The sequence below is a fragment of the Emydura macquarii genome, unplaced genomic scaffold, assembly GCF_026122565.2.
Source record: "Emydura macquarii macquarii isolate MOO-44397 ecotype Brisbane River unplaced genomic scaffold, CSIRO-AGI_Emac_v2 contig_2369, whole genome shotgun sequence".
NCBI classification, from domain to species: Eukaryota; Metazoa; Chordata; order Testudines; family Chelidae; genus Emydura; species Emydura macquarii.
The window spans coordinates 4,020,110-4,044,965 of record NW_027132506.1 but is presented as its reverse complement, the minus strand read 5'-3'; the positions used below and the strand labels follow the sequence as shown (position 1 = coordinate 4,044,965).

The 24,856-nt window shown below is 48.2% G+C and overlaps 1 protein-coding gene across 2 annotated transcripts in view; it reads right to left on the bottom strand.

The window, feature by feature from the left end:
• The window catches only part of RBM6 (RNA binding motif protein 6), a 109,264-nt gene that overhangs the window by 7,961 nt on the left and 76,447 nt on the right, over positions 1-24,856 (bottom strand). For both annotated transcript variants that reach the window (XM_067561276.1, XM_067561275.1), the window contains 11 exons: positions 22,674-22,748; positions 20,668-20,728; positions 19,180-19,248; positions 17,098-17,346; positions 15,792-15,952; positions 14,869-14,966; positions 14,217-14,259; positions 4,635-4,695; positions 3,525-3,616; positions 2,536-2,688; positions 414-503 (listed from right to left, as the gene is read on the bottom strand). In XM_067561276.1, coding sequence (XP_067417377.1) covers positions 414-503; positions 2,536-2,688; positions 3,525-3,616; positions 4,635-4,695; positions 14,217-14,259; positions 14,869-14,966; positions 15,792-15,952; positions 17,098-17,346; positions 19,180-19,248; positions 20,668-20,728; positions 22,674-22,748 — 1,152 coding nt within the window. The remainder of the gene's footprint in view (positions 1-413; positions 504-2,535; positions 2,689-3,524; positions 3,617-4,634; positions 4,696-14,216; positions 14,260-14,868; positions 14,967-15,791; positions 15,953-17,097; positions 17,347-19,179; positions 19,249-20,667; positions 20,729-22,673; positions 22,749-24,856) is intronic.

The following is a 24,856-nucleotide window of genomic DNA, read 5'->3' as shown; positions in this document are numbered from 1 at the left end:
GAGTTAGGTTCCTAGGTGTTGGCTGCAGAACTCTCTTGCCCAGGAATCATGTGCAAAACAAGTCTCGGGTTAGAGAACAAAACAAAAACCCCCCTGGAGGTCCCTGAACGTTCCCTTCTCTGGTCAGTGAGCAGCCGAGCTAGGACTACTCCCCAGGCTGGGTGCAAACCGAGAGCAAGCTAAGAAGATGCCAGGTGCTGAGACAGGAGCCTCCAGCCCCACTCCATCCGACATCTGCACACAGCTAAATAGACAACACTGGGCGGGCAAAGGGTTTGGGGTCTATGTGCAAATGGATGGATCCCCAGAAAGGTCCTGTCTGGTTTCATTTTTCTCCGTTCACAAGCCAAACCGCAACACAGAGAAAGGACCCTGGCTCCTTGCAAACGCTCTGGAGCATCTGAGCATCTTACCGGGGCAGAGCTCTCTTCCTTCTTCGCTGTGGGAGGCAACGGTTTTTTAAAGACGTCTTCCGCAGGGGGCTTCTCCTCTACAAATTCATTCTGAAACATCCACGATAAGGAGTTAAAATGACAGCAGCACAGAGATACATACACATATAGCGCCTGGGAACTCGTTTAACGGGCATCCGTGAGTCAATCTGGCAGTGGTAGGAGAGAAGGGTTTAATGTGGCAGACACGCCCTCTCTGAGGTCAGCAGAGGCTGTCCCCCTGCCCCAGGGGTCGTGTCCTTGGAGTCTGGGGCAGTAGCGGCAGTTCTCCATGCAACTCCTTCCCCAAAGTTTGCTGAGCACTTTCTGCCAGACCAGTCCATTGCAATACTGACAACAGCTGATAAGGAGGGTAGATGTCCCTGCTACAGGCAGGCTGGGGTTCCAGGGGCATGACGAGTAGCATCACCCATTCAGACACCTCCAGCCCCACAGAGGATAGTGCTCCTCAAAACCTCCATGTCCATCTCCCCCCTCTCCCTGGCATTTGCTACAGTAGCTCCCAGTGACCGCAGTCAGGATCAAAGCCCCCGTGCTCAGAGCTTGCCAAACACGCCCTGCCTACACAGGTTTACCTGAGGACGATCAGGGCGGGCAGCTGGTTCCACATTGCAGCTCCCCTCTGGACCCAGAGGTTACTTACTAACTGTTCGTATTGCAATAGCACTTGGGGGCCCAGCCCCGACTTGGGGCCCCGCTGTGCTAGGAGCTGTACAGACACAGTAAAGGGATATCTGCCCCACAGAACTTAAGATCTAAGCTCTGCATGAAGCAACCTGAGCAGCAGTCCCCCCCTCCCTCCAGCCCAGGGCTGCTGCCTGGCTCTCCTGTCTGTGTGTGTTGTCTGGGGGTAGAGGTTGGCTGCTCAGGACATGCGAGAGGTGGAGATGCATTTAGGGGAACGTTGTCCTTATGCACCCCTGGCATTTTGGTGGTAGCTCTGTTATGATGCCCCAGGTGACTTCGGCATTAGAGGCCACTAGTTACAAAGATCCCTGGATCCCCAGCCCTGAAGAGACCATTACAATCATCAAGTCCAACCTCCTGGATAGCACAGGCCAGAGAACGTCCCCACAATAATTCACAGAATCACAGAAGAGGAGGGTTGGAAGGGGCCTCAGGTGAGATCTAGTCCAACCCCCTGCTCAAAGCAGGACCAAGTCCAACTAAATCATCCCAGCCAGGGCTTTGCCAAGCTGGACCTTAAAAACCTCTAATGAATTGAGATTCCACCACCTCCCTAGGTAACCCATTCCAGTGCTTCACCACCCTCCTAGGGAAAAAGTTCTTCCTAATATCCAACCTAGACCCTGCCCCTCAACTGCAACTTGAGACCATTGCTCCTTGTTCTGTCATCTGCCACCACTGAGAACAGCCTAGCTCCATCCTCCCTGGAACCCCCTTTCAGGTAGTTGAAGGCTGCTATCAAATCTCCCCTCACTCTTCTCTTCTGCAGACTAAACAAGCCCAGTTTCCTCAGCCTCTCCTCATAACTCATGTGCTCCAGCCCCCTCATCATTTTCATTGCCCTCTGCTGGATTCTCTCCAATTTGACCACATCCTTTCTGTAGTGGGGGGCCCAAAACAGAACACAATACTCCAGATGTGGCCTCACCAGTGCCGAATAGAGGGGAATAATCACTTCCCTCGATCTGCTGGCAATGCTCCTACTGATGCAGCCCAATATGTCGTTAGCCTTCTTGGCAACAAGGGCACACTATTGACTCAGATCCAGCTTCCTGGAGCAGATCTGTTAGACAAACATCCAGTCTTGATTCAAAAATTGTCAGTGATGGAGAATCCACCACCACCCTTGGGAAATTGTCCCAATGGCTAATTACTCTCACCATTAAACATGTGCATGCTTTATTTCCAGTCCAAATGTGTCTAGCTTCGACTGCCAGCCACGTGGCTCCCATCTAGCCGTGTAGAAAAGGAGGGTAGTCACGACCCCCAGGTGGAAAACCCATGCTCTGGAGTGACTCTCCTGTTCCTAGATCTTCAGCAGAGCCCCTCGCAGACTCTTTCGTCAGCCCCCAGCCCGAAGGCACTTGAGCATTCTGATCACGGAGAGAAGATTTACCTTAGCAGAAGTACTTCTGCCTCTCTCCTTTCTGTCCCTGCTGTCCCTGTTGGAGGACTCCTTCCTTTCGCTTCTCCTCTCCTGGCTTCCATGCCTCCTTCCCCGGTCGTTCGTAGGGGACGATGCTGCTTCTTGGCCCACCGTGACTTGTTTCTGAAACGGAGAGTGTGGAGCAGGCTTAGCAACTGACTGGGTCCCAGCATTAGACTGACAAGATGGAGACAGCAAAGGGAAGAGATTGCAAGGGCAAAGGGACTGAAGGGGAGAGCGGAAGAATGAGACAGAGGGAATGGCACTGTGGACTTGGCTGGGCCGGAGGCAGGGGGGGAGATTCTATGGCACAGCTGGGTCATCTACAAATAACCCCGTCTGCAGCCACAGGACGCTGACAGCTCCCCTCCTGTGGGGAAACTGCCCTCCCATGGGTTGTGACGAACAGCTGTGAATAGCTCTTTCCCAGCAGGGCTGTAGCTAGCACCCTCTGCTCCATGGACACAGCACAGCCGGTAAGGCCAGAAGACGGAGTGAACAAGACAACCAGAGATAAAGCTTGGTTTTCTCTGTCCATCACATATTGGTGGCAGTCACAGGCTTTCAGTCTCCGGTAAGGTCCAGCAAGGCACTCTGCCCATGTATGTCTGCCGAACAAAGGGGACACACAGAGGTGGGGCTCTAGGGGACAGGGAAGAGAACAGGATGGAGCAAAGCACCCTTTAGTGAGTTAACCGAACCGATATGAATCCAGTCAGTTCTCTCCTCCCACCAAGTCAGTACTTTCCTCTCTCCTGGGAAGGCAGAGCTTCTTGAATGTTCAGCAACACTAAGCAGAGGAAAAGACCTGGAAATAAAGCCCAGTCTGTATTCTCATATCCCAGTCCTCGTTCAACTGCATCATCTGACTCCACGTGGGAAAAGTGCTCCTTAGAGGGGAGTTCACATGAGCTGCTATAAAACCAGCTAGCTGGATACCCCTCTGCCCACCCGCTCACCTGTGTCTTGGGGTCGTAGTATAACCCAGCTATAGGGTCATAGTAGTTCCCAGTGTCAGGATCATAGATGAAAGTGGACACATCTGATGGAGCTGAATGGAAAGAGAGAAGAGCCAACATCAGATTTGCCCTAGGAGAAAAACGCCTTTTACAAAATACAGATGTGCGCAAATCCTGAGCAGGGGGAAGGATGACCAGCCCTGGAGATGGACGCCCTCTCTCCACGGAGCACATACACACTGCTCTGCCAAAATCTTCCACTCCTCTAAGGCAGAGAAGATTAATTCATTTTCATGACCTATCCAGCTCTGACATTGCTGGGGGCAGTTAATGCATCTGCCCACTGAGGCCTGGACTGAGACCACCAGCTGTTTTCATTTAAAGGGACCCAGCTGATTTGAAATCTGGTCAGTTTCAAAAGAATGAGTTACAAGTGGTTTTGGGACCTGCCCCTTCCTCTCCTTGACCAGATGTGTGCCTCTACAGTCAGATTTTCCGGTGTTTTTAAGTCTCTCTCCTGTTGCTGCATGAAAGTCGCTCATAAGTAGGAGGGGTGGTTCACTGATCCTACGGGACGCCCATGAAATGGGCTATGCACAGAGTGACGTCAAAAGCCCAAAGCAGACACACCAAGGAATAAGAAGCATGTTTTTTCTCTCTAATCACTGTCAGTTTTGGTGATTTAAGATGTCACGTGTAACGACAGTCAAAGCCACACAGAAGTGCCATTTTTTGGATGCTATCTGTACAACCCAGCCTGTACAACTCCTGTAACTGAAAGAGATTGGGGGGAAATATTTCTGTTTTTTACACTGGTTGATTGACTTTGTTTAGAGTCAGTTTTGCTACTTTCTTTGTACAATCAGTTGGTTTCCCCTGTTTGTGTGGGTCTTTTACACACAACAACAGGGGAGAGAAAAACCACACTAAAACAGGACAATGTGACTATAAACCTGACAAAACTGGCAGGGGAACTGAGGGGTGACAGTAGGACCAGAGCCGACTTTCAGCTCCTAAAAAGTGGACTGATTTCAAGTCGTTAGTGCCCCTTTAAGCCCCCATGAAGAGGAGGAGAATCCACTGTAAAAGAAAGGTAGAGCTTAGCCTTACATTGCGCTCGGCTGCGTCTCTGCGATTCGGCACCTCTCCTGTCCCGCATGCCCCTTTTGCCCTGGAACAAGAGAGTCATTTAGACACAGGTCATAAAAGGAGACTATCCAGATAGCACTATATTGTCTCTCCTCTCTCACATGGGTGCCAATGCTGTGTAAGTAAGTGTGGTGTGGTGTGTTGGCCACCGGTGTTTTTCAGTGTAGGCTGCGTGCGTGTGTCCCTGTGCAGATGCTGTCCCAGCTCTGATTAGGAAACCGAGACGGCTCTCACGATCGAATGAATCGACACGACTATTGATTAGCTGAGCAACGAAGGCACCCAGGCCAGGTTTATTGCGTGTGGCACGATGAGACGTGACCTACAGAGTATCTCTGGGTCAGTTTCGCATAGGCGGCGTTACAATGTCCACGGCCCAACGGTGGGACTTTCCGTTATCCCCTAGACCGGATGACGTTGTTCCCTCTGACACCCTCTTTTATACATTGTTACATACAATTTCGTTCTGCCCCCTTCAACGTAGGTAGCCGCCACCCTCTTGATGTAGTCTAATACCACCTTTTTCCATTAATTGGCTGATTTGGGCAAAACAACTCCATTTATCACCTTTTAGTCATTTCTATTCATCAGAGTGTCATTTTAGGGAGTTAGTTCTCTTTGGTATCTTGGTGCCTCCTGCACCTGCTACATAATTTGCATTTTAGTAATATTTTGGCAATGTATATGCTTGCAGTATCAGCACTTTCCTGTGCCAATTTCAGTTAACTGGTTTTTTCCCCTTATACTCCTGTTCACTCGGCTTTTTCCACTTAGGCTTTAGCCTGTTTTACAGGCCTTATGACTACATTACTTAGGTCTTATACTTACTACATGCAATCTTTTTTGGGACTTACTAATTTCTGCAGAGAGTTTATGGTAGGATATGCAGAAAAAGCAGGACCTTTATATGAGGTACTTAAAAGACCTCAATGGACCTGGACCAAGGAAGCAACAAATGCTTGGGAAAGTTTAAAAAACGGATTAATGGAGGCTCCTACCTTAGCCGCCCCTGATAACGAATTTCCCTTTATGCTGTATCCTAGTGTTAAAAAGTTCTGTATTGTGAGCATGATCACACAGGATTCTGGAGTGGGGGAGAGACCAGTGGCGTATTACGGCCGAGCCTTGACAGCTCCGGAAAGTAAGCTGGGAGCTTGTGAACAAACGGCTCTTGCAGCATACTGGACCCTGCAAAAAGCACAGGCTATTGTAGGGGCAAGTAAGGTGACTGTTAAAAGCCACCATGCCCTAGGAAAACTATTGAGTCAGGAGAATTTGTCTAAAGGCAACGTCAGGGTGGACAAAGCTATTCAATGGATTTTTGCTCTCATGACAGAGAATGTTCAATTAGTTGTCCTGAGAGAGCCTGAAATATCTGTTTGGGGTCTAACCATAAAAGGTCAGGAATATATCTGTGAACCCCAAACAAACTCTAAAGCTCACCCCATTTTTAAAGCAACCCCAATAGACCAAGTGCTGGGAAAAACAATTTGGTTTGTAGATGGAAGCTCATATTATGAAGAAGGTACACGGGTCACAGGCTTTGCCGGAGTTTGTTTGACAGGGAGCATGCAAGCTGTGGACGCCTTCCAATATAAATTGACAAAGAGAGGCACTCAAGCGGCAGAGGTATCAGCAGTTGTTGAGGTATTAAAAAGAATGGAAAACAAACAATCTGAAATAGTGATTGGTACTGACTCGGATTATGTGTATAAAGGTTTATTTGCCATGGTGGGCTACCATGCATTTTGTGGGAACAGATGGATCTGAAATCAAACACAAAGTCCTCTGGCAACAAATGGAGGAGTTGGCAACAAAATCTGAAAAAATCAGAATGGTTAAAATAAAATCACATAAGGGAAAAGGACCATTACAGCGGGGAAATGAACAAGTCGATAAATTGGCTAAAGAGGCAGCAGTAACTGGCACCCTTTGGGAAATTCTGCCCATGGCGATAACTACCCAGGCACAGATGAAACAAGAACAAGTTAAAACCGAAAAATTACAAATGTTACGGGAGATCCAGGGAAAAGATGAGTTAATCCAGCAGTGGATTGTGGAATGCCCTTCCTCTTGGCAAGGAGTTTCTCTTAAAAAAGAAAAGGGCTTGATCATAGCCTAATCTGATAGTGAATGGGTGTTAGTAATACCTCAGCAGTTTAAACATTTTCTGTTAAGGTGGATACATGGTTCTGCTGTGTGTGTGTGTGTGTGTGGGGGGGGGGGGGGCGGGGCGGGGCGGGCACCCAAAATTGGAAGAAGCACTGGAAAGGCTTAAAAAGATAGGCTGGTGGCCAGGAATGAGAGAGGATTTAGATATTCATATCCACCAATGCCTCACTTGTGCCAGACAGGACCCTGCTCGAAGGAAGAGAAGGGGTGAATTAATGCATCAGAGTTTAAAGGGACCCTTCCAACGATTGCAGGTAGATTTTGTAGGACCGTTACCCACTATGTCCAAAAACAATCGATTTCTGTTTGTAATTGTGGATAGTTTTAGTAAATGGGTGGAGGCTTTCCCCACCAAAAAAGAAGACAGTCGCACTGCTGCGAGAATGCTTGTGACTGAAATATTCCCTAGATGGGGCCTCCCGCTTAGCATTGATTCAGATAACGGACCCGCCTTTATTGGAAAGATGTACCGAGAAATGGGAACTTGGGCAGGAATTCCATTACCATTACACATCCCCTACCACCTTCAAGCTGGGGGACAAGTGGAGAGAATGAATAAATCTCTAAAGGTTGAACTGTCTAAGGGTATGTAATGAATTGGGAACAAATTGGGATGTAATAATCCCATGGGTACTTATGAGAATCCGAAGTCACCCAAATCGTATGATAAAATTCAGCCCCTTTGAAATTTTGTTTGGGAGACCAATGTCAGGTTGGGAAAATCTAATGTGCCCAGCAGAGCGGGACACATGACAAGAATTAAGAAAAACTAGCCTTAAGTATTGGCTGGGAACGGTTCAAGGAGATGCCACTGCACAGCAAGCTCTGGAGCAACAGAAAATGGATCAAGCCTTTGATGAGGCTAGTGATCATACACAGTGGCAAACAGGGCAAGCAATAATGGTAAAAATTGAACCACAGCCAAAGAAAACATTTCCCAAAAAAGAATGGCACGGCCCCTGGCCAATTATAGATAAATTGGGACCCTCCATATATCTGGTAGAAATAGAAAAACAACCTCAGTGGAAACATACAATGCAGCTGAAAAAGTATACAAAATAAAAAATACGGGGTTACAATTTTTCTTACAGAAATGCAGCGTAGGGAAATGATAAAAAGTATACTACCGGAAATATCCTCGCTGGTCACATTCCAATTAAAGGATGGAGGTTTGTTGGTTCTAGACCTCCGTACTACATCTGCACCCCTGACCCTCATCCATGTGGCCTGGGCACAGCTACAAAGGTTTGAAATCTGCAAGCCTTACGCAGTCAGACAGTTGGGTGCAAGGGGACAATTTGACTGCGGATTAGGCAGTAAAATTACCATTTGGTGGAATGATAAACATACATCAGTATGGAAATTGGAACAAGGAGGGACGGAACCAGTCTGGGTTATTGGGCCAAAAATTGGCTGGATTAATTTGAAACCCAGTGTTCCCCTGCTTGCCCGATTCCAAATTACCAGACCCTTAATTGAGGCCACAATTTTGGAAATATTGGACAGAAATTATAAACAGGAAGAAATGATGGGTGGAAAAAGACCCAGACAGGAGTGAAAGGGTGAATTGCTGGAAGCACTGCCCTTAGGAATCCGAAGCTTAAAAAGGGAGAAGCAAGTGTTGTGTTTTGTTTTTATAGATTATGAACCCAAACCTGATCTGGATATGGAGATTGCTGCTGCTATCTGATACCAAAAACTTAAACCAAACTCATATCATGGTAAGAAGTTTGTGGACCGAAATTTCCAGTGATCCCCTTGAGACTCTGAATGCAAGAAGTCAAAGTCACCCTGATGGGACTGTTGTAAAACTGGTATGCCAAACAGAAGGAAGACAACAAACAGGACATACCGTCAGGGTTTCACCATTTCTTATAAAGATGGCATGGGGATGGACTGTTGCAGGAATAAGCCAGACTGAACACGTCCATGTGGAGAAGGTGGGGACGAATCGACAAAAAACTGAAAAGACATTAACATTAACCAAAGACACAGAGACGGAGTGTGCTTATTGTTGGAAAGTGGATAAGGTTATTAATTGTGACCAAGTTATTGTTTTTATTGTTCCTTCTAGCATCAGTTCCAATATAAAGAATGTAATATCAGTGGAGAATAAGACCAGGATAATCAGGGACCAAGAACAGGTACTGGAGCGACCACAAGTTCTGTCCAATACCCAACAAGTAATGGAACACCATATAACAGCATGAGAAGGAGAAAATTTGGCCCTGCAATGTAACATTCACCCATACCCTAAAGAAAAAATAGAAGTTTGGATTGATTGGTTTAAAGGTGGGGAAACAGTAATTAGTTACATCAAAGGAGTGGCCAAAACATATGAAGGGTGGTTAAATAGAGTTAACTTTATCAATCTTGAGGATAGATGGAACACCTCTATTTATATAAAGAACGTTCAGTTAAAAGATAAGGGTACCTATACTGGAACGTGGACCCTCTTTCCAGATATTCGAAAATGCATATATCATGTACAGGTATGTGAGGAAACCTGCCCCACCACCACTGCAGCCCCGCCATCAATTACAACCCCTCTGCCAAAAACATCCCCCGCAAAGGAGTGCCCAGATTTACAGCCTTGGTCTACATCAGGAATATTTTTGCATCCTACTATAGAATATATAGTAGAAAATGTCGGTTGGATATACGTACCCCTGAAGTTAAATGTTACTGTATGACCATGCCAAAACAATGCCCTCCACAGTATAAAGAGTGGTTTAATGTAGAATTGGAAATGCAAATACAATTTTGGAAAGGGTCACAAAATCCCTTATAGGAACAGCAAAGGAGAGAGAGGAATTGCAGAAACTATACTGGGAGGCTCAGGTCTTGGCATGTCCATATGGAATTCAGCAGATATTGAAAATCTTAATTTAAAAATAAATAGTATTGTGAGTGGAATAGGAAAGGCAGTTAAAACAGGAGGAGGTATCAGTAGCCTACTGTTGGACCAACATGCAATCACTATTGAGAATATGCATCTTATAGCCCAAGGGTTTGAACGTCTTAATGCAACTATGCTTACAATAATTAATAGCATAGAACAAAATGATGCATCCCTGGCCGTGGCTTGTGTGGCTTATGGAAATCGCATGCTAGAAATAATTCAGCAAAGTCTATTACAACTAAAATTGCAGGAATGGCCACGATTATTAAGTCACACAACCATTCTAAAAAAAAATACAGAAACAAGGAGTGGAGCACGTCAATCCAGTATTTTTACAGTTTGCTAAATTTGACAGAGTACCAACTCGGGATCACGAGGATAGGAAAACCCTGAGCATCATGATGGCCATTCCAAGATGGATGCAGGCCCCAGTCAAGGTATATTACGCCAACAGTGTGAGAACATTGATAACCAATACATATATACAATATTACCCTACTGTAAGATTGGTAACCGACACAGGTATAGAAATTAACCAGGCCTATTGTACCAAACATAATGGCTAGTGGCTCTGTGAATGTTATGCCACAATTGACACCAACACCACCAAAAAAGGCTGGGCCCGATGGATAGAAAAGGAATTGGTTAATGAAGTAGTGCGAATACACGATGTGGTATGTGCTTTGGGGTATTCCAATTTCACTATACATGGGTACTCATGCCCTAGAAAGGAGACAGGATTCTGTGTGCCAATAACCAGCACTATCCAAATTGGAACTCATGCTTTTTGATCCACCAGCAGTGTGAACACTTACTGAAATTGTTCCTCCTCCTGGACATATCCAAAGCTTATTAATTGAAATGTTCCCTCCAATAGAACATTTGAAATTAGATATACATGATTTGGTGGCAAGAAGTAAGGAGTCTCTAATACCAATAGACAATCTCATTCAACAACAGATGGATGAGATAGATAGTGTACAGAGCGCATTACAGACACCTTGGTGGGCAATCCCAGAAGACATGACCCTACACCCAATAGTCAGAACACTCAGTGTATTATTAATGGTAATACAGGGATTAACAATGCTTTGATGGGCATGTATTGCTATATGTGACACCAAACAAGAAGAGCCATCCTCCAAAATCATGTGGAAAGAGGTATGGAACTCGCTATCAACACTGCCATAGCAACATTACCATATCAAATGCAATAAGGTTCATAATCCTATATTATCACATATATCATATATTCTATATATTCACATATATTATAGTATTATATTAAATGCAATAAGGTTTATAAGCTATTGCATACATGATATATTTCATGTATTTATATATATCATATTATATATTAAGTAAACCTATATATCTTTTATATATTTAATCAATATTTTTACTAGAGCTATATTTTATAACACAAAGTATCAGCGTTATAACAACAGTATGAACTATTGAACCCTACTAAACAAAAATGGTCTCAGACCTAACATTCCCAGGCCCACCATAAGGGTCCAAAAACAATTGGGAATAAAATCTGCCCATCAGTCGTACAAGGGAATGTGTAGACTAAGGGACAGATGGGGCATGAATGTATGGATAGCAGCAAAAGAGGTGACCACATAACAGTGTTTAGTCCACTGGGTTACCTTTAAGTCCATGATTATGCTTTTCCAGGACGATGGGTAAACATCCTCCCCATAAAAAGATGAAAAGTGGGGGAATGTAGTAAGTATCAGACCTAAGTAATGTAGTCATAAGGCCTGTAAAATAAGCTAAGGCCTAAGTGGAAAAAGCCGAGTGAACAGGAGTATAAGGGGAAAAAAACAAGTTAACTAAAATTGGCACAGGAAAGTTCTGATACTGCAAGCATATACATTGCCAAAATATTACTAAAATGCAAATTATGTAGCAGGTGCAGGAGGCACCAAGATACCAAAGAGAACTAACTCCCTAAAATGACACTCTGATGAATAAAAATGACTAAAAGGTGATAAATGGAGTTGTTTTGCCCAAATCAGCCAATTAACGGAAAAAGGTGGTATTAGACTACGTCAAGAGGGTGGCAACTACCTACGTTGAAGGGGGCAGAACGAAATTGTATGTAACAATGTATAAAAGAGGGTGTCAGAGGGAACAACGTCATCCGGTCTAGGGGATAACGGAAAGTCCCACCGTTGGGCCGTGGACATTGTAACGCCGCCTATACGAAACTGACCCAGAGATACTCTGTAGGTCACGTCTCATTGTGCCGCATGCAATAAACCTGGCCTGAGTGGCTTCGTTGCTCAGCTAATCCGTGGTCGTGTCGATTCATTCGATCGTGAGAGCCGTCTCGGTTTCCTAATCAGAGCTGGGACAGCATCTGCACAGGGACACACGCACGCAGCCTACACTGATAAACACCGGTGGCCAACACACCGTACCACACTGGTGACCCCGACCACTGATCTGGTAAGTAAACAAGCTGTCCTCTGGAAGGAATCGCGATCTAACATGACAGAAAACCGCAAGCTAGGTAATCCCCTTTTACCCTCCCTTCAGATACACACAGAGTTTGATGAATATTGGACGCACTGGGTAGCAAGTAAAGGTGGTTCATATGAGTTTAAGAAACAGAGTGGGGAAACATGGACAGGAATATGTAGGTCAATGGCTGAGAGCGTTGCCCTAAAAGAGAATAATAAGAGTAAAAAGTGTAGAGTACTCCAAATCATGGCCATGGCGCTGAGATGGTTAAGGCAGCATGCTATTAAAGTATCAGATCTAGCAACAAATACAATGAAAGAGTTAAATCAGATAACTCAAACGGCTGAACATTGGAAAACTCAGGCTCAAGACTCGGAATGTATTTTTCAGCAACCCATGACTTTAGACGTCTGGGGGCATCCCCATTTAGACATCCGAGTCGGGGATAGGCTTGTTAACTTTTTATTGGATACGGGGGCAGGGATTACTATAGTAAAAGACGTACCAAAATTATCCCGTCTTAGAGACAACATGCATACAGGGAATATCGAGAAAATCTCAAAATGATAAAGTTAAAGAACTACTCCTTCAGTTTGGGGGACATGCACGCAGCCTACACTGATAAACACCGGTGGCCAACACACCGTACCACAGGTGACACTCTTTCAGCCACTTCAAATGGAGGAAGAGCAGGCATAGCTTTTCCTCTAATAAGGGGACAGAGGTACTCTCGCAGGGCCTGATCCAAAAGCCCGCTGAAGACCAGAGAAAGACCCATTTCCTTCAGTTGGCTTTGATCAGGGCCTCAGTCCAACATACACTAAGGTCTCCAACCTGTTCTGTACAGAGAGGACACCTCACACCCCACCCTGTACAGAAGAGATCCTACCCCCACTCTGGATTTTCTGTCTCTCTCTTTTTTTTTTTTTTAAAGCTGTTAGGGGTAAGTACTTATCTGAAGTTATGACAGTCAATGAGACAAATATTGATTAACAGACATGAGCCAAGGGAGATTAACTAACTCTGTGAGAGCATTTCAAAGCACAGGTGGCAGCAGCAAGTTCTGCAAGCTTAGCCAATTTCCTGTCTAAAGACAGAGCAGAACAATACAAAAGCTACTAAAGAAGATAGCTGCATTAGTCAGTCTACATGATCACAGTGGTCCCTTCTGGCCTTGGATTCGACAAGGAAGGAAAGTTAGCATGATTACAGTCCTTCTGGAAAGTGGCTTCTCGCAGTGTATTCAGTTCACTTTACATAGGACGGGCTTCAAAATCCGCCCCCGAACCACTTACATTTATAGCACATCTGCTTGCAGCTTAGAAATCACTTTATGCCTCTGATGATCCAACCCACCCATTTGCGTCAGTCTGCGAGCCTACAGTTCTGTACCTTTCCTTATGTCTCTTCTGGATACTACATTTGAAACCAGTTGCCCATGAAGGTACATGGTAGAATGTAGAATGAATGTATTTTGCCTTTGACAGGCTTTTTCTTTGCTAATATCAAAAGCCATGTTTCGCTTTGCAGAATACTGTAGGATAGATATCTCTTGACAAGAGCGAGCCAAGTGGACAGCATTGCGGGAAAGACATAATATCATATGAAACGCCCTATGCCCAACGCATGAGAACTGGCTAACACAAGCCAGGTATTTCACCCCTTCAAGTCTCTGCCCTGAGCTCCCCTGGTTGTACTGTAGGGCAGAGCAGGATGTTACAGACAGAACAGTGCCTGTTGCAGTGCCTACGAGGTACAAGCAGAGTGGAGCAAAACGTAAGTTTCCCTCCTTGTCTGAGTGTTCTGCCTTCAACACCTGGAGGTTTTGGCAGCTCAGGGGAAGCGATCAGGCAAAGGAAAGCCCATTCCCGCTAACAGGCACCCGCAACCCAATTTCCCCCTCAGTGTGCGTGCCATCATAGACGACAGCACAGATGACGACAACCACAACTAGCCTCATTTGCTAGCTGCAGGACGCAGCGCAGGCGCAGACCTACCGGGTTGTAGTAGGGATGGTTGGCCTGCTCCCCGTAGTCATTTCTAGTGAGAGAGAAAGAGAATTTCCAAATTAAAGCCAGTTGAGCTTTTTTTTAACCTCAGCATGTTGGAAAAGGCCGGCAGGGCCACAAAGAAAAAGAGGAAAGTCCTCGCAATCCGAGGGCGAGCAGTCACATTACAGCCACCACCGGCTCTGTGGGGCTGCTCCCTGTCAGATGGGGGGCATGGCAGACCAACTCCAGGGAGTTGCTGATTCAGCAAAGGCTCTGGGCACAAGCAATGTACTGAAGTGGATAACCTCTGCCCTGATGCCCTATGGAAAGCCAAAGCCCCATCTCCTAGCCCCCATGGAATGGCAGTGGGTTAGTGGACACGTACTGTAAAGGCCACTTGACTAGGAGGTTAATCCCACGCAGCCAAAATACTCTGGTCATTTGTTTTTCAGACACCCAAGTCACCTTGTCAAAGTTGGATGACTAAAGTTAGCCCTTAAACCTGTAGATGGGTACTTGAATTACCCATCCAGGCACCTTTGTGCTGATTTGGGTGCTTCTCTTTAGGCATTCAAATACGAAAGCGTGGCCTTACACGGACAGACCAAGGTTTCACAGCCAACTGTCTCTGGGATAGCATTGCCTAGTCTTCTCTCACCTTCTTTTTCCTGTGGCCAGGTTCACAATCACAGTGTGCCCATCAATGCAGATTGGGGGATCCAGGTTCTGCAGAACCTTCACCAACTGCACAGCTTCCTGGGGAAAGAAGGGACAAACTTGCCTTCTTCAGACGGAAACAGAAGCCCGCTTCCAAAATCGAATGAACTCTGAAGTCACTGGGGCTGCTTTGGGGGAGATGTTTGAGGCTGAACCCTGGTGAGGATACAGATCACCCACCACATCCCGTAACAGGCTCCAGAGGTGACTGGACATGAACCAGGTCTTCTAGTTTGGTTCGTGAATTCAGTAAATCCATATCCACTAGGATCTCCAAGCTACTCAGGTGAGTTTTGCTGGGCTAGAGGACTGGCCTCGGCCCTGCATGGGAGGGCGCCAGCCGAAGGATGGTTTGAGGCTGTGCAGCTAGTAGCAGGAGCTTGGAGTACCACCCTGGGACAATAAACCTTACCAGCTCTTTTAAACATTTTTCAAAGACTCTTGGGACGTGTGAAAGGGGGAAGTGACCAGTGCTTTCCCTGAGGGCTACTGTGGCTACTACCCTCTGTGCAAGGCCAGGGCAATAAGAAGGGAGTATTGGAAATGGTTCTGCCTCAGGACAAAAGGCAGATCTCTGCAGCGGGGGCGTAGGCTGATGTGTGAAAGGTTGCATGTTAGAGCTACGAACGCAAGAAATTCACCCAGCTTAACGGTAGCTATGATGGACTAAAGCTTGGACGGTTTGTACTGCAGAGCAAAAGGACAGATGAAGACTGGCCTGAGAAACTACTGCTTCTACTAGTAAGACAAGCCTTTCCACGGTAACTGTATCGTGCACTTGCATGTCTATTATAGTCCTACGTTTCCTCTTGCTATCAGCAAACCTGACTACACAGATGCTGGGGAAGGGTCTGGGTCACTTACAGCGTGAGAGTCCAGTTCAACGAAGCCATAGTTGTCACTCCTCTGGCTTGCCTTTTTCTTAATGATGCTCACACTGGAAGTGGAGAGACGCACAAAGGGCGCTAGAAGGCCCACGATCACTTCCGGCGGGGTGAAGCGAGGAATGCGCTTCAGCATAATGGCTAGGCAGCCCAGGCAGGGTGCGGGAGAGAAGAGAAGACAGAGAACGCGGCATGAAGTCAGCTTCTTAACCACACGGTGAAGGCAAACTAAAAATAAACTTGTCTGAATGCAACTGATGCAGCTGCCTATACATCCATGGTGCTCATTTTCTCCCCTGGGGGTAGGTTTACATGGCTGATGACCCAATCTCCTCCCATTGTCTGTGCCCCTGCTATTCCAGGTCCCATAGAAATCTGAGTCTGCCCCCTCCAGATTTTAGCACCATGCACAAATGCAATGACTGCCGAATTCTGCCAGAGAGCCCCCTGGCAAAGACAAACAAGCAGCAGAGAGGGCAGAAGGACCTGAGGTTTGAGCTGGTCACTGGACCCCCTAGAGGAGACCTGACCCAGGCTATGACTAACAGGAAGCCTCCTGATTTGAGGACACAGACGTGTCCCCATCAGAACAGAAGCAGCTCCATGAAGACCTGACCTGTAGCACGTTGTGGTGGTAACAGCTGAGAGAGGCCCCCTGGGAGGGGAGGCAGGGTGTGGAGGAGGGAGAGCAGGAAGCAGAGCAGACTCTGAGCTGCTGGGCTCTTCACAGACCCTGCGAGAAATGAACCAGCCCAGCTGGCTGCTGCCTCCCTGAGAAAACCGGGGCTTCTGGGGCCACTGGACTCCCTCTCTGTGCTCCTCAGAAGGGGAGAGAGAGAAAACAGAGTCGCCCCAGCAGCACGGACCTCCTTGGGGCAGCAGGTCTGGAGCACAGCACAGAGGCAGGGCTGGGGGGAACCACCAAATGAATGGTATGGGGGTAGCGGTAGCTTGCCCTGAATTAATTTCATTAAGGGCAGCTTGGGCGGCGACCTCTCTCTTTCCCCAAGTTCCCCCTTCCAGGGATGCCCTGAAAAACTCAGGCGGGAGCGCCCTCCCCAAATCCACCAGTAGCTGAGTAAGCCAAGCAGACACCCCCCCCACCCGAACTACCCCTGCCTGCACCAGATCACAAAGCTTCCTGATGCCACGCAGTGAGGAAGCATCCTTCAGACCGGCTGCACAGTGAAAAGCCATTGCACTCCGTCAGCCATGGCCCACCCCTCAGCCAAACACGGGTGCCCTGCACCTCGGCCCTTTGTCCAAAACCCTGAGACTCCACTTACTTTTACTCTCGCCCTCCTGGGGTGCGGCCTGCTCCGCTTCCCTCCTGGAAGCAGGCTCATAGCTCTCCTTCCAGGGGGGGAACCTCTTCTCCTGCGAAGGCCATCGCTCTCTGCCTTCCTCTCTCTTCCTCGGCTCGGATTCCTGAGGCTGGCACTGCTGAGAGGGAGCTGTATGCGGAGGAGGCTGTTTCTGGGCCTTCGGGTGTCCCGATAACTCTTGCTCGGGTTTTTCAAGCTTTGCTTCCGTTACTAGAGAAAAGAAATGGAACGAACCTATTCTCAGTGCTCCCCTCTAGCACACGCTACAAACCTCCTGTTCTCCCCCTGCTGCCTGCCCACTGGCTGGCAAATAGACTGTGTTCTCCTCTGGTTAGCCACGTCGCTGAACGTGTAAGCAAGCTCGGCAGCGAGGAAGGTGACGGCTTCCTCGACGTCAACAGACGAGACGTTATAGCTCGTGTCCTCACAAATGACGATCATCTAACGGCAGCAGAGGCTCCACCGACAGTCCCCATTTTAACCTCAAGCAACAGACAACGAGGATCAACTCCGCACAATCAACAGGACCGAAGGCAGCGGACGAGGGCTAGTTGGCTGATGCTCAGTCCACGTCAACCTGAAGTGAGGCTGGCAGGATAGGGAAAGCAGCCACCCGGTGTGGTGAGAACACCTGTCCCTCTTATTGAGGCTGGATCCTCAGTGTCTGCTGCTTGAGATTTAAATCAGGGCTATCGGTGGACCTCCCCCCCCCACTGCTGTTAGACAATCACTTCGTGTCACTGACCAGGAAGGTTTTTATCAATCCGTGTCTTGCCAAGAAGTTGCCAGTGTTTCTTTCCGATGTGGCTCTTGCTCCCCTGATCGATGCTTTTGTCACCTCAATCTCAACCTACTGTAGTGCGTTCTTCATGGGGCAGGACCTTTCTCTGGACAGTAAAACGAATGCAGACCATGCACCTCGTTTTATAAGTGAACTCTCTCACAGGGGCACGGCACTAGTGCGCCATGATTGGCCCTGGCTGGCCCTGAATGGATTGAGCTTTGAGCTATAAATTCCTAAATGGTTTGGCACCTCTAGGATCACTTCTTTATTCGTGTCTCACTGCCTCATCTGAGGTTGGCAGAGGCGCTAGAGTTGGAGTCCCATAAGTTTAAAGGAAAGGGGCACTGAACTTTAGAGTCCATTTAATAGCATTACCTCTGCCTATTAGACTTGCTGGATGCATCTCCTGGTGCCGCTCAGCTCTGAGAGCCCTCCAGACTGCACTAAACATGGGCTGTGCAGATCCAAGTGCCTCAGTCTTTCCGGGAGCTCGGAGGAGGCAGGGGAGGAAGTGAGAATGTGCAGAGAACCCCAGTTTTCATGGTACATAACGTCTATTCCAAGGCAGTCTCTGCATATGTCCATTTGTGGGAGTCTAGTGAGCCATGCATACCCCAGGAAGATGGCTGAGGATGGGGATTTTGGAATGAGGAGAGCCCTGGGATGCTGAAGCACACGGGGGTTCCCATTCCAGGCCGAGAAGAGGACAGCCAGGACACAGGGGGAAGGTCCCTGAACTTGCAGTTGGCCACGGAAAAGTAGAAACAGAGTTGGCTGCTCCATAGATTCAGTGCCAAGAGAGGTCCTTGTGTGACCCCAACAGCTGCCTGACTCCACAATATTCCCAAAGCCATGCAGCACCTGGGGAACATCCAGCCAGGGAAGCCATCCTGATGCCAACGCACCAGGGACTCTCAGCTGTCAGATGGTTATAACCACATCTGCAGCACAAAGACGGATCTCGTTACACACGGGCTAACCCAACTCCTTATGATACAAACACGTACAGTACAGGTGAGAGAACATTTATTAATTCATCTCAACGCTGCAGCATGTAGCTACCTTCAGAATTCTGGCTACATACCAAGACCCTGTGCATGAGTTGCACAAGAAATTACAGATTACATGGTCAACTGCGGTAACCGTGTGTATGCACGAGCGTTTTCACATGCATTTCTAGAGATGTGGCCCACAGACACCTCTCCCTCCATGACAGAGCACACCCACAGCCCCAGATTGTGTGATGGTGATTCTCTTACCGAAGTCTAGCTCGGCGTGCACGTCCTCTGCCTCGGAACCACTTTTGGGCTCTGTCCCTGGTCTGCTCCCTACAAGAAAAAGGCATAAAAGGAACTATTTCAAGGCCACCAGCCACAAGATATGCACTTCACCCAACAGCTGCTTAGAGAAGAGGACAATCCCACACCTTAAGACTGTGTGTCTTTTTTTTTTTATGCCCTCCATCATTTAAAGAACAGTCATAAAGGGTCATAAAATACATGCATTCTCATGACTGTCAGCTAACCAGATTAGTAAAATGAGGCATACACCCTAATAACTTTCACCGCCTCTGGAGGCTTCTGACCATTTAACTCATTAGTCAGCTGTTTGTATTGCCATTCGATTAAGTTAGCCAAAAAGGCGGAGCTGAAAAGACCAGCAGGCTGAGCTCTGTTTCCATAACCCTGATGGTGGATCCCTCACGTTACAGCAAGAGCGAAAGGAAATCAGGACCTCTATAAGGATGAGGCTGCAGTGAATAAAGAGCTCTGAAGGGAGCTGAAAGCACGGGGGCTAACGTGGGAATGGCAGTTTGTTCTCTGGATCAACAGAACTTCTAACACAAACCGTTGGCCCATGGTCCATAGGCTTGCTCTGCAGGAGATAAAGAACATTCTGAATCTGCTCGTAGAAAAGCAGCAGCACAAAACCTTGCACTGTGGCTGCCTGGGTGTCCAAGAGAAGCAGGTTCTTGGCTGGAGAGTCTGATAAGACAGAGGTGGGAGGGGGAGGAGCTCCAAGGCACTGGCAGAACCCATGGCCACATGCTTTCGGGGTGCCTGTTCTCCAGCTACGCCGATGGTGCAGAGTCTCAGATCTGATTGGACTCAGTGCTGTTGCCAGATTCCTCAGCAACAATGGCCCGTCAGACCTTTGAGCCCTCCTTCGGGTGGGCTTTTGCAATGAGCGGGGGCTAGCTGGGAAGGCCAGACAAAAACTTCAGTTGCTGCAGCCCATCTCCTAAGCGAGGCAGCTAGATGGGAACACATCACACCCACGGTCCACACCCTACGCTGGTGCCCCATGCAATTCTGGGTCTGCTTTAAGGTCCTAGCCCCCATCTTCAATGCCTGCAGCGGCCTAACATGTGTCCCCTGGATCAGCTCTCACTCGGCAGCCATCCCATAGTATTAGGAATGATGGCGGACAATGACACTGAAGGAATGGAGAGGGGAACCAGCAGGTACTAGATGTTTTGGATGAAGGGCCCTGTGCGGTGGAACGCCCTCCTGCTAGAGATTAGGACAGCCCTGTGCTTTGCCTCACAGCCTGGCCACATATCTACCTCCAAAAGGTGGTTGTGGGGCAGGGAAGATTGTCTAAAGTCGGTTGTGACAGTCCTGCTACTAATGCTCTTATATGGTACCTAGACATCCCACTGCGTGGCACAAAGAAACCAGTCAACACAGACATTCGCTCTTTTCACCTATAAAACCCTGTTTGGCACAGTGGCAAAATGTACTCACCATCTCTCGGGAGCTTGCAGTAGGAGCAGGAAGATCTGTATCCCACAGTACACACCTTACACTGCAGTGAAAAACAGGCAGCAGGAGGGAGAGACATTTAAAAGGCAGATGTAACAGCTGTCAGCATGTTCCAAAAGTCACAACCGTTGCTGCACTATGAGAATGCAGCCAGGTCAGTTACGTGAGAGAGTAACACCATGACCTTGTCTACACTACCCATTACTTGGGCATAACGTACGTCACTCGGGTATGAAGAATCCACACCCCCAAGTGACGTAGGTAACACCGACCTAAGCGCTTGTGTAGACAGCGCTATGGCAGCGGGAGAGCTTCTCCCGCCAACGTAGCTACCGCCTCTCGCAGAGGTGGTTTTATTATGCCGACGGGAGAGCTGCAAGGCGGCGTATGCAGACAAGCCCTCAGAGTCTGAAGGAGACAAGATGGGTGACGTTAGCTGGCAGAGGGCTGGAACCAAGGGTGGAAGCTGGGGAGACATGGAGTCCCACAGGACCCCACGCTGGGAATAGCCAGGGGGATTTTCAAGCCACTGAGGAGCACAAATCCCATTTTTATTCATTTGCCCCAGTGGTCGTTACAGCTCCTGGGCAGCTTTTCTAAAACTGGGCCCTCCTCCTAAAAGACAATCCCGGTGAAGCAAGAGCCAACTAGCTCAGTACATTGCAGAGACTCTGTAGATTAGACCTGGCCTAGATTGCCAGCCACCCTGTACCTTCAAAGAATCCAGAGATGCACTTAGTTTTCCTTTTTTCGATTGATTCCTGAGGCAGGGAAGTTAAATCCCCCCCACAACTTACAGTGCAGTTAGACTGGAAAGACACATTTAACAGTATGGAGCCTATGCTGGCAGAGCCCCTCAGTGTAGATGCGGCCTACGCCGACAGGAAAGGTTTTCTGCCCATGCAGGAACATCACCTCCTGAATGACAATCAGCTATGCCAACAGAAGCCCTCCTCCGTCAACATAGCTGTGTGTCCTGTGGCATAGCTACGTTGGTCGGGGCGAGGGGAAGGCCACATCATTGACAGAAACAGCTACACCAACATAGCTTTAAAGGGCAGACCAAGCCTAAGACATGGCTTCTCAGTTTGGGGATGGAGCAAAAACAGGCATCAGCAGGTCTTGCCCTTCCCAGGTTGTCCAAGGGAAAGGGGGTCCCCGCTGGACTGGAGGGTAATCCGGGGGTGTGTGTCCTGGACTGGAACAAGCTGAGACCCTCTGCACTAAAAATCTCTCTGAATGTAGCATTGTGAGCGCCCATATTTATGGGTTCATAAATTCCAGCTCAGTTTTTCCTCCCTTTCTTCCAGCCCTGCAAACTGATCTGAGAGTCATGCCAGGCTCTCTCAGGCTGATGCAAAGGAACAAAGATTCTGCTTCTGGAGACAACTGCATAACTCCCTTCTCATCATCAAATCACCCTCAGACACCTGTGCCACCCCCCTGTCCTAAGTGGAGCATCACAAATGTCAGTGAGGATCAAATTTATCCTCAACTGCGGAACGGAGTTAGCAACCTAACCGACGACACATGAACCAGAGCAGAGCCCAGCTCATTCAGCTGTAGCAGTGTTGACTCTGCTCTGCTAACAGAAGTAAGAACCTATTTTGGCCATGGATGTCAGCAGATCCATGGAATGAGAAGGGGCCATTTTTCCCATGGCACTTCTCAACAGCAGAGCCTTACGTTAGGGAGGAACTTGCTCTAGGCATGACGATGAGAGCTGATAACGAGCAGATGCGGGAGGTGGCGCAGGGGCAGCTACTTACTATTTAGAGTAGGTGCACAGTAACTTAGGCGTATGTCGGAGAATTGGAATTTTCCTGCATTACCAAAAATACACAGGGAGGAAACAATCTTCCCTGAGATGTAGGAAAGGCAGGAACTTCAGTGCTGGCACCGCTTAAGGGGATCTTCCGCCACTGAGCATGCAGTGGGTGGGGGAAAAAAACACGTGAAAGGAATCCTCCCCGTTGCCATGTACTTACGCGTTTGCAGCGCCAAAATTCCGGGCACGGGGTGTACTCAAGGGTCACTTCTTTGCCACCAATCACAAGGGTTCCCTGTTGAGAGAAGGGAGTAAATGACAACGGTGCCAAGCCGACTAGGAAATGCAATGGTGGGAAAGAGGCGAAGAAACCCCCACGATTCCAACCCAATGGGTTTTGTCAGCAAAGGAGGATGGCAAAATACCCCCAAATCAGCCAGCTCAATTACTGAGCCGGAGCTTTACCAAGGAAACGAAAGACGGGAAACAGCCTTTGCCCCTGCCATGGCACTTGAGCTGCACTGCTGTGCCTGATCAGTGCCAGGCAGTGCCAGGGAGAGCTCTGACAGCTCCTCTAAGTGGAAAAGTCAGACTACAATGGGCCCAAGATAAGCCTACATGGGAATCGCTTTGGCTTGCTGAGAAGCTTGCAGGTTGGGAAAGGGGCACTGGCCAAGCTGCTGCACCACAGCCACATTCCTGTCTGCTGGATGGGTTCAGGAGAGGAAACCTCGCTGGTATGGACCCTCGAGAAAGGGAAAACACCACAAGGCAAGAGGAATTCAGTACCTGTGTTTGCCTCTACGTCCTTCCTCAGAGCCTGGCTTTCCCTCCAAGGAAACGTCCCAGCCCACTGGGGGAGGCTGTTGGCTTGGCAGAGGGCATAGCATGCCACCATGTGGAGAAGGCAGGTTTGGGGCTGACTCGGAGCGCTCAGGCCGTGGGAAGACAAGAGCTGAGAGCACTGTGGGAGGGGGTGGAGGGCCCACTATTGAGTCCCTGGTCCAACTCTAGCCCATTCCACAAGAGTTTCCCCTTCGGAGAAAACAGCAGTCTTGGCAGACACTGGGAGCCCGCAGGGTCAACAAGCTTTACTGTGATACAGCTGGGCATGTGGATTTTAAAGGGCAAAATGAAATGGAAGGTGAAAGTCCCAGACATCCACAGTCGTCCAACCAAGGCACAGCCCAGGCTCACGTTGCCAGGGTGTCAGAGCTCACAACGAATCCAAAGACCAGACTTGGCACCCGACGGCGTTTGGCCCTAGAATAGCTGGGGTTAAGTTCCCCTTCTCCCGTGACCTGACTGGGCCAGGCTGTTTGCTCCACACCAGGTGGAGAATGGACAATCTGCAGCCAACACACATGGACACGTGGAGAGAACCTCAGAATTTCTCCCCGTTTCATGCTCTGGCTTTTTGACGAGGAACACTTAGCAGACACGAAAAGCTTCGCTTTGAAAAAAAATCACTTTTCATGGGAAATTTTCTTCCAAATGCAGACTTTCCGCTGGCTCTAGAAGACGCCCGGTAAACCAGAACCCTGGAGACACAGCAATACTTCTACCTCGTCTCCAGTTAGCAGCCGAAAAACGCACCACGCTCTCCGCACACACCCGCACTCAGTGAATGCCCCTTTCTCTACACACGACCCCCGGTAATGCAAAACACGGGCTTCAGTTCACGCGAAACAACTGCACTGCTTCTCACTAATGCTGGTTCAGCAAGTCACTCTGTGATTGGTGCTCAGAAGTTATAGGATTTTCAAGACGCTTCAGACCTTCCAAGGGTCAGGTTCATCTTACACTTCACACTTGCTAATTCCTTATTGTCCTTTTAAGGATATAAATTAGATTCCCCTCCCTTCCCCCCCATTTGATTTTGTTTTTTTGGCTTCTAACTGCTCCTACCTTCAAAACTGCTTCATCTGTGACATCAGAACCCGTTATAGTATGGCCAGCACTACAACAGCAGCAAACATCAAACGAAACTAACGGATCTCAGCAGCAAGCTTGGGAAAGACAAAAGGACTCAGCCCCAAAAACACTATTCCAGAACGAGCACACAACAGGAACCAATGTCATTTGCAAAATCAAGTGCTTGGCTCTGGACCCTCTACCTGTCAACTTTTGCGGTTCAGAGTCTGAAACTGCTGACACTCATGCTCAGGATTTCAAAGATCAGTCTGGATCTCGCACCTGCTGTCCTAGCATGTGCTCACATTTGGAAGCGACACAGCGGCATAGGAGAAACATGCGGGATTTGTCACTCATGCAACAGAATTCAATTAACCCAGCTTGCTTTTCTTTTTCACTTCCTCATTGAAGTGAAGACAATTTTCATATCATTAGAAGGCAGCCGATGCCTAGGGTGACCAGACAGCAAGTGTGAAAAATCAGGACGGG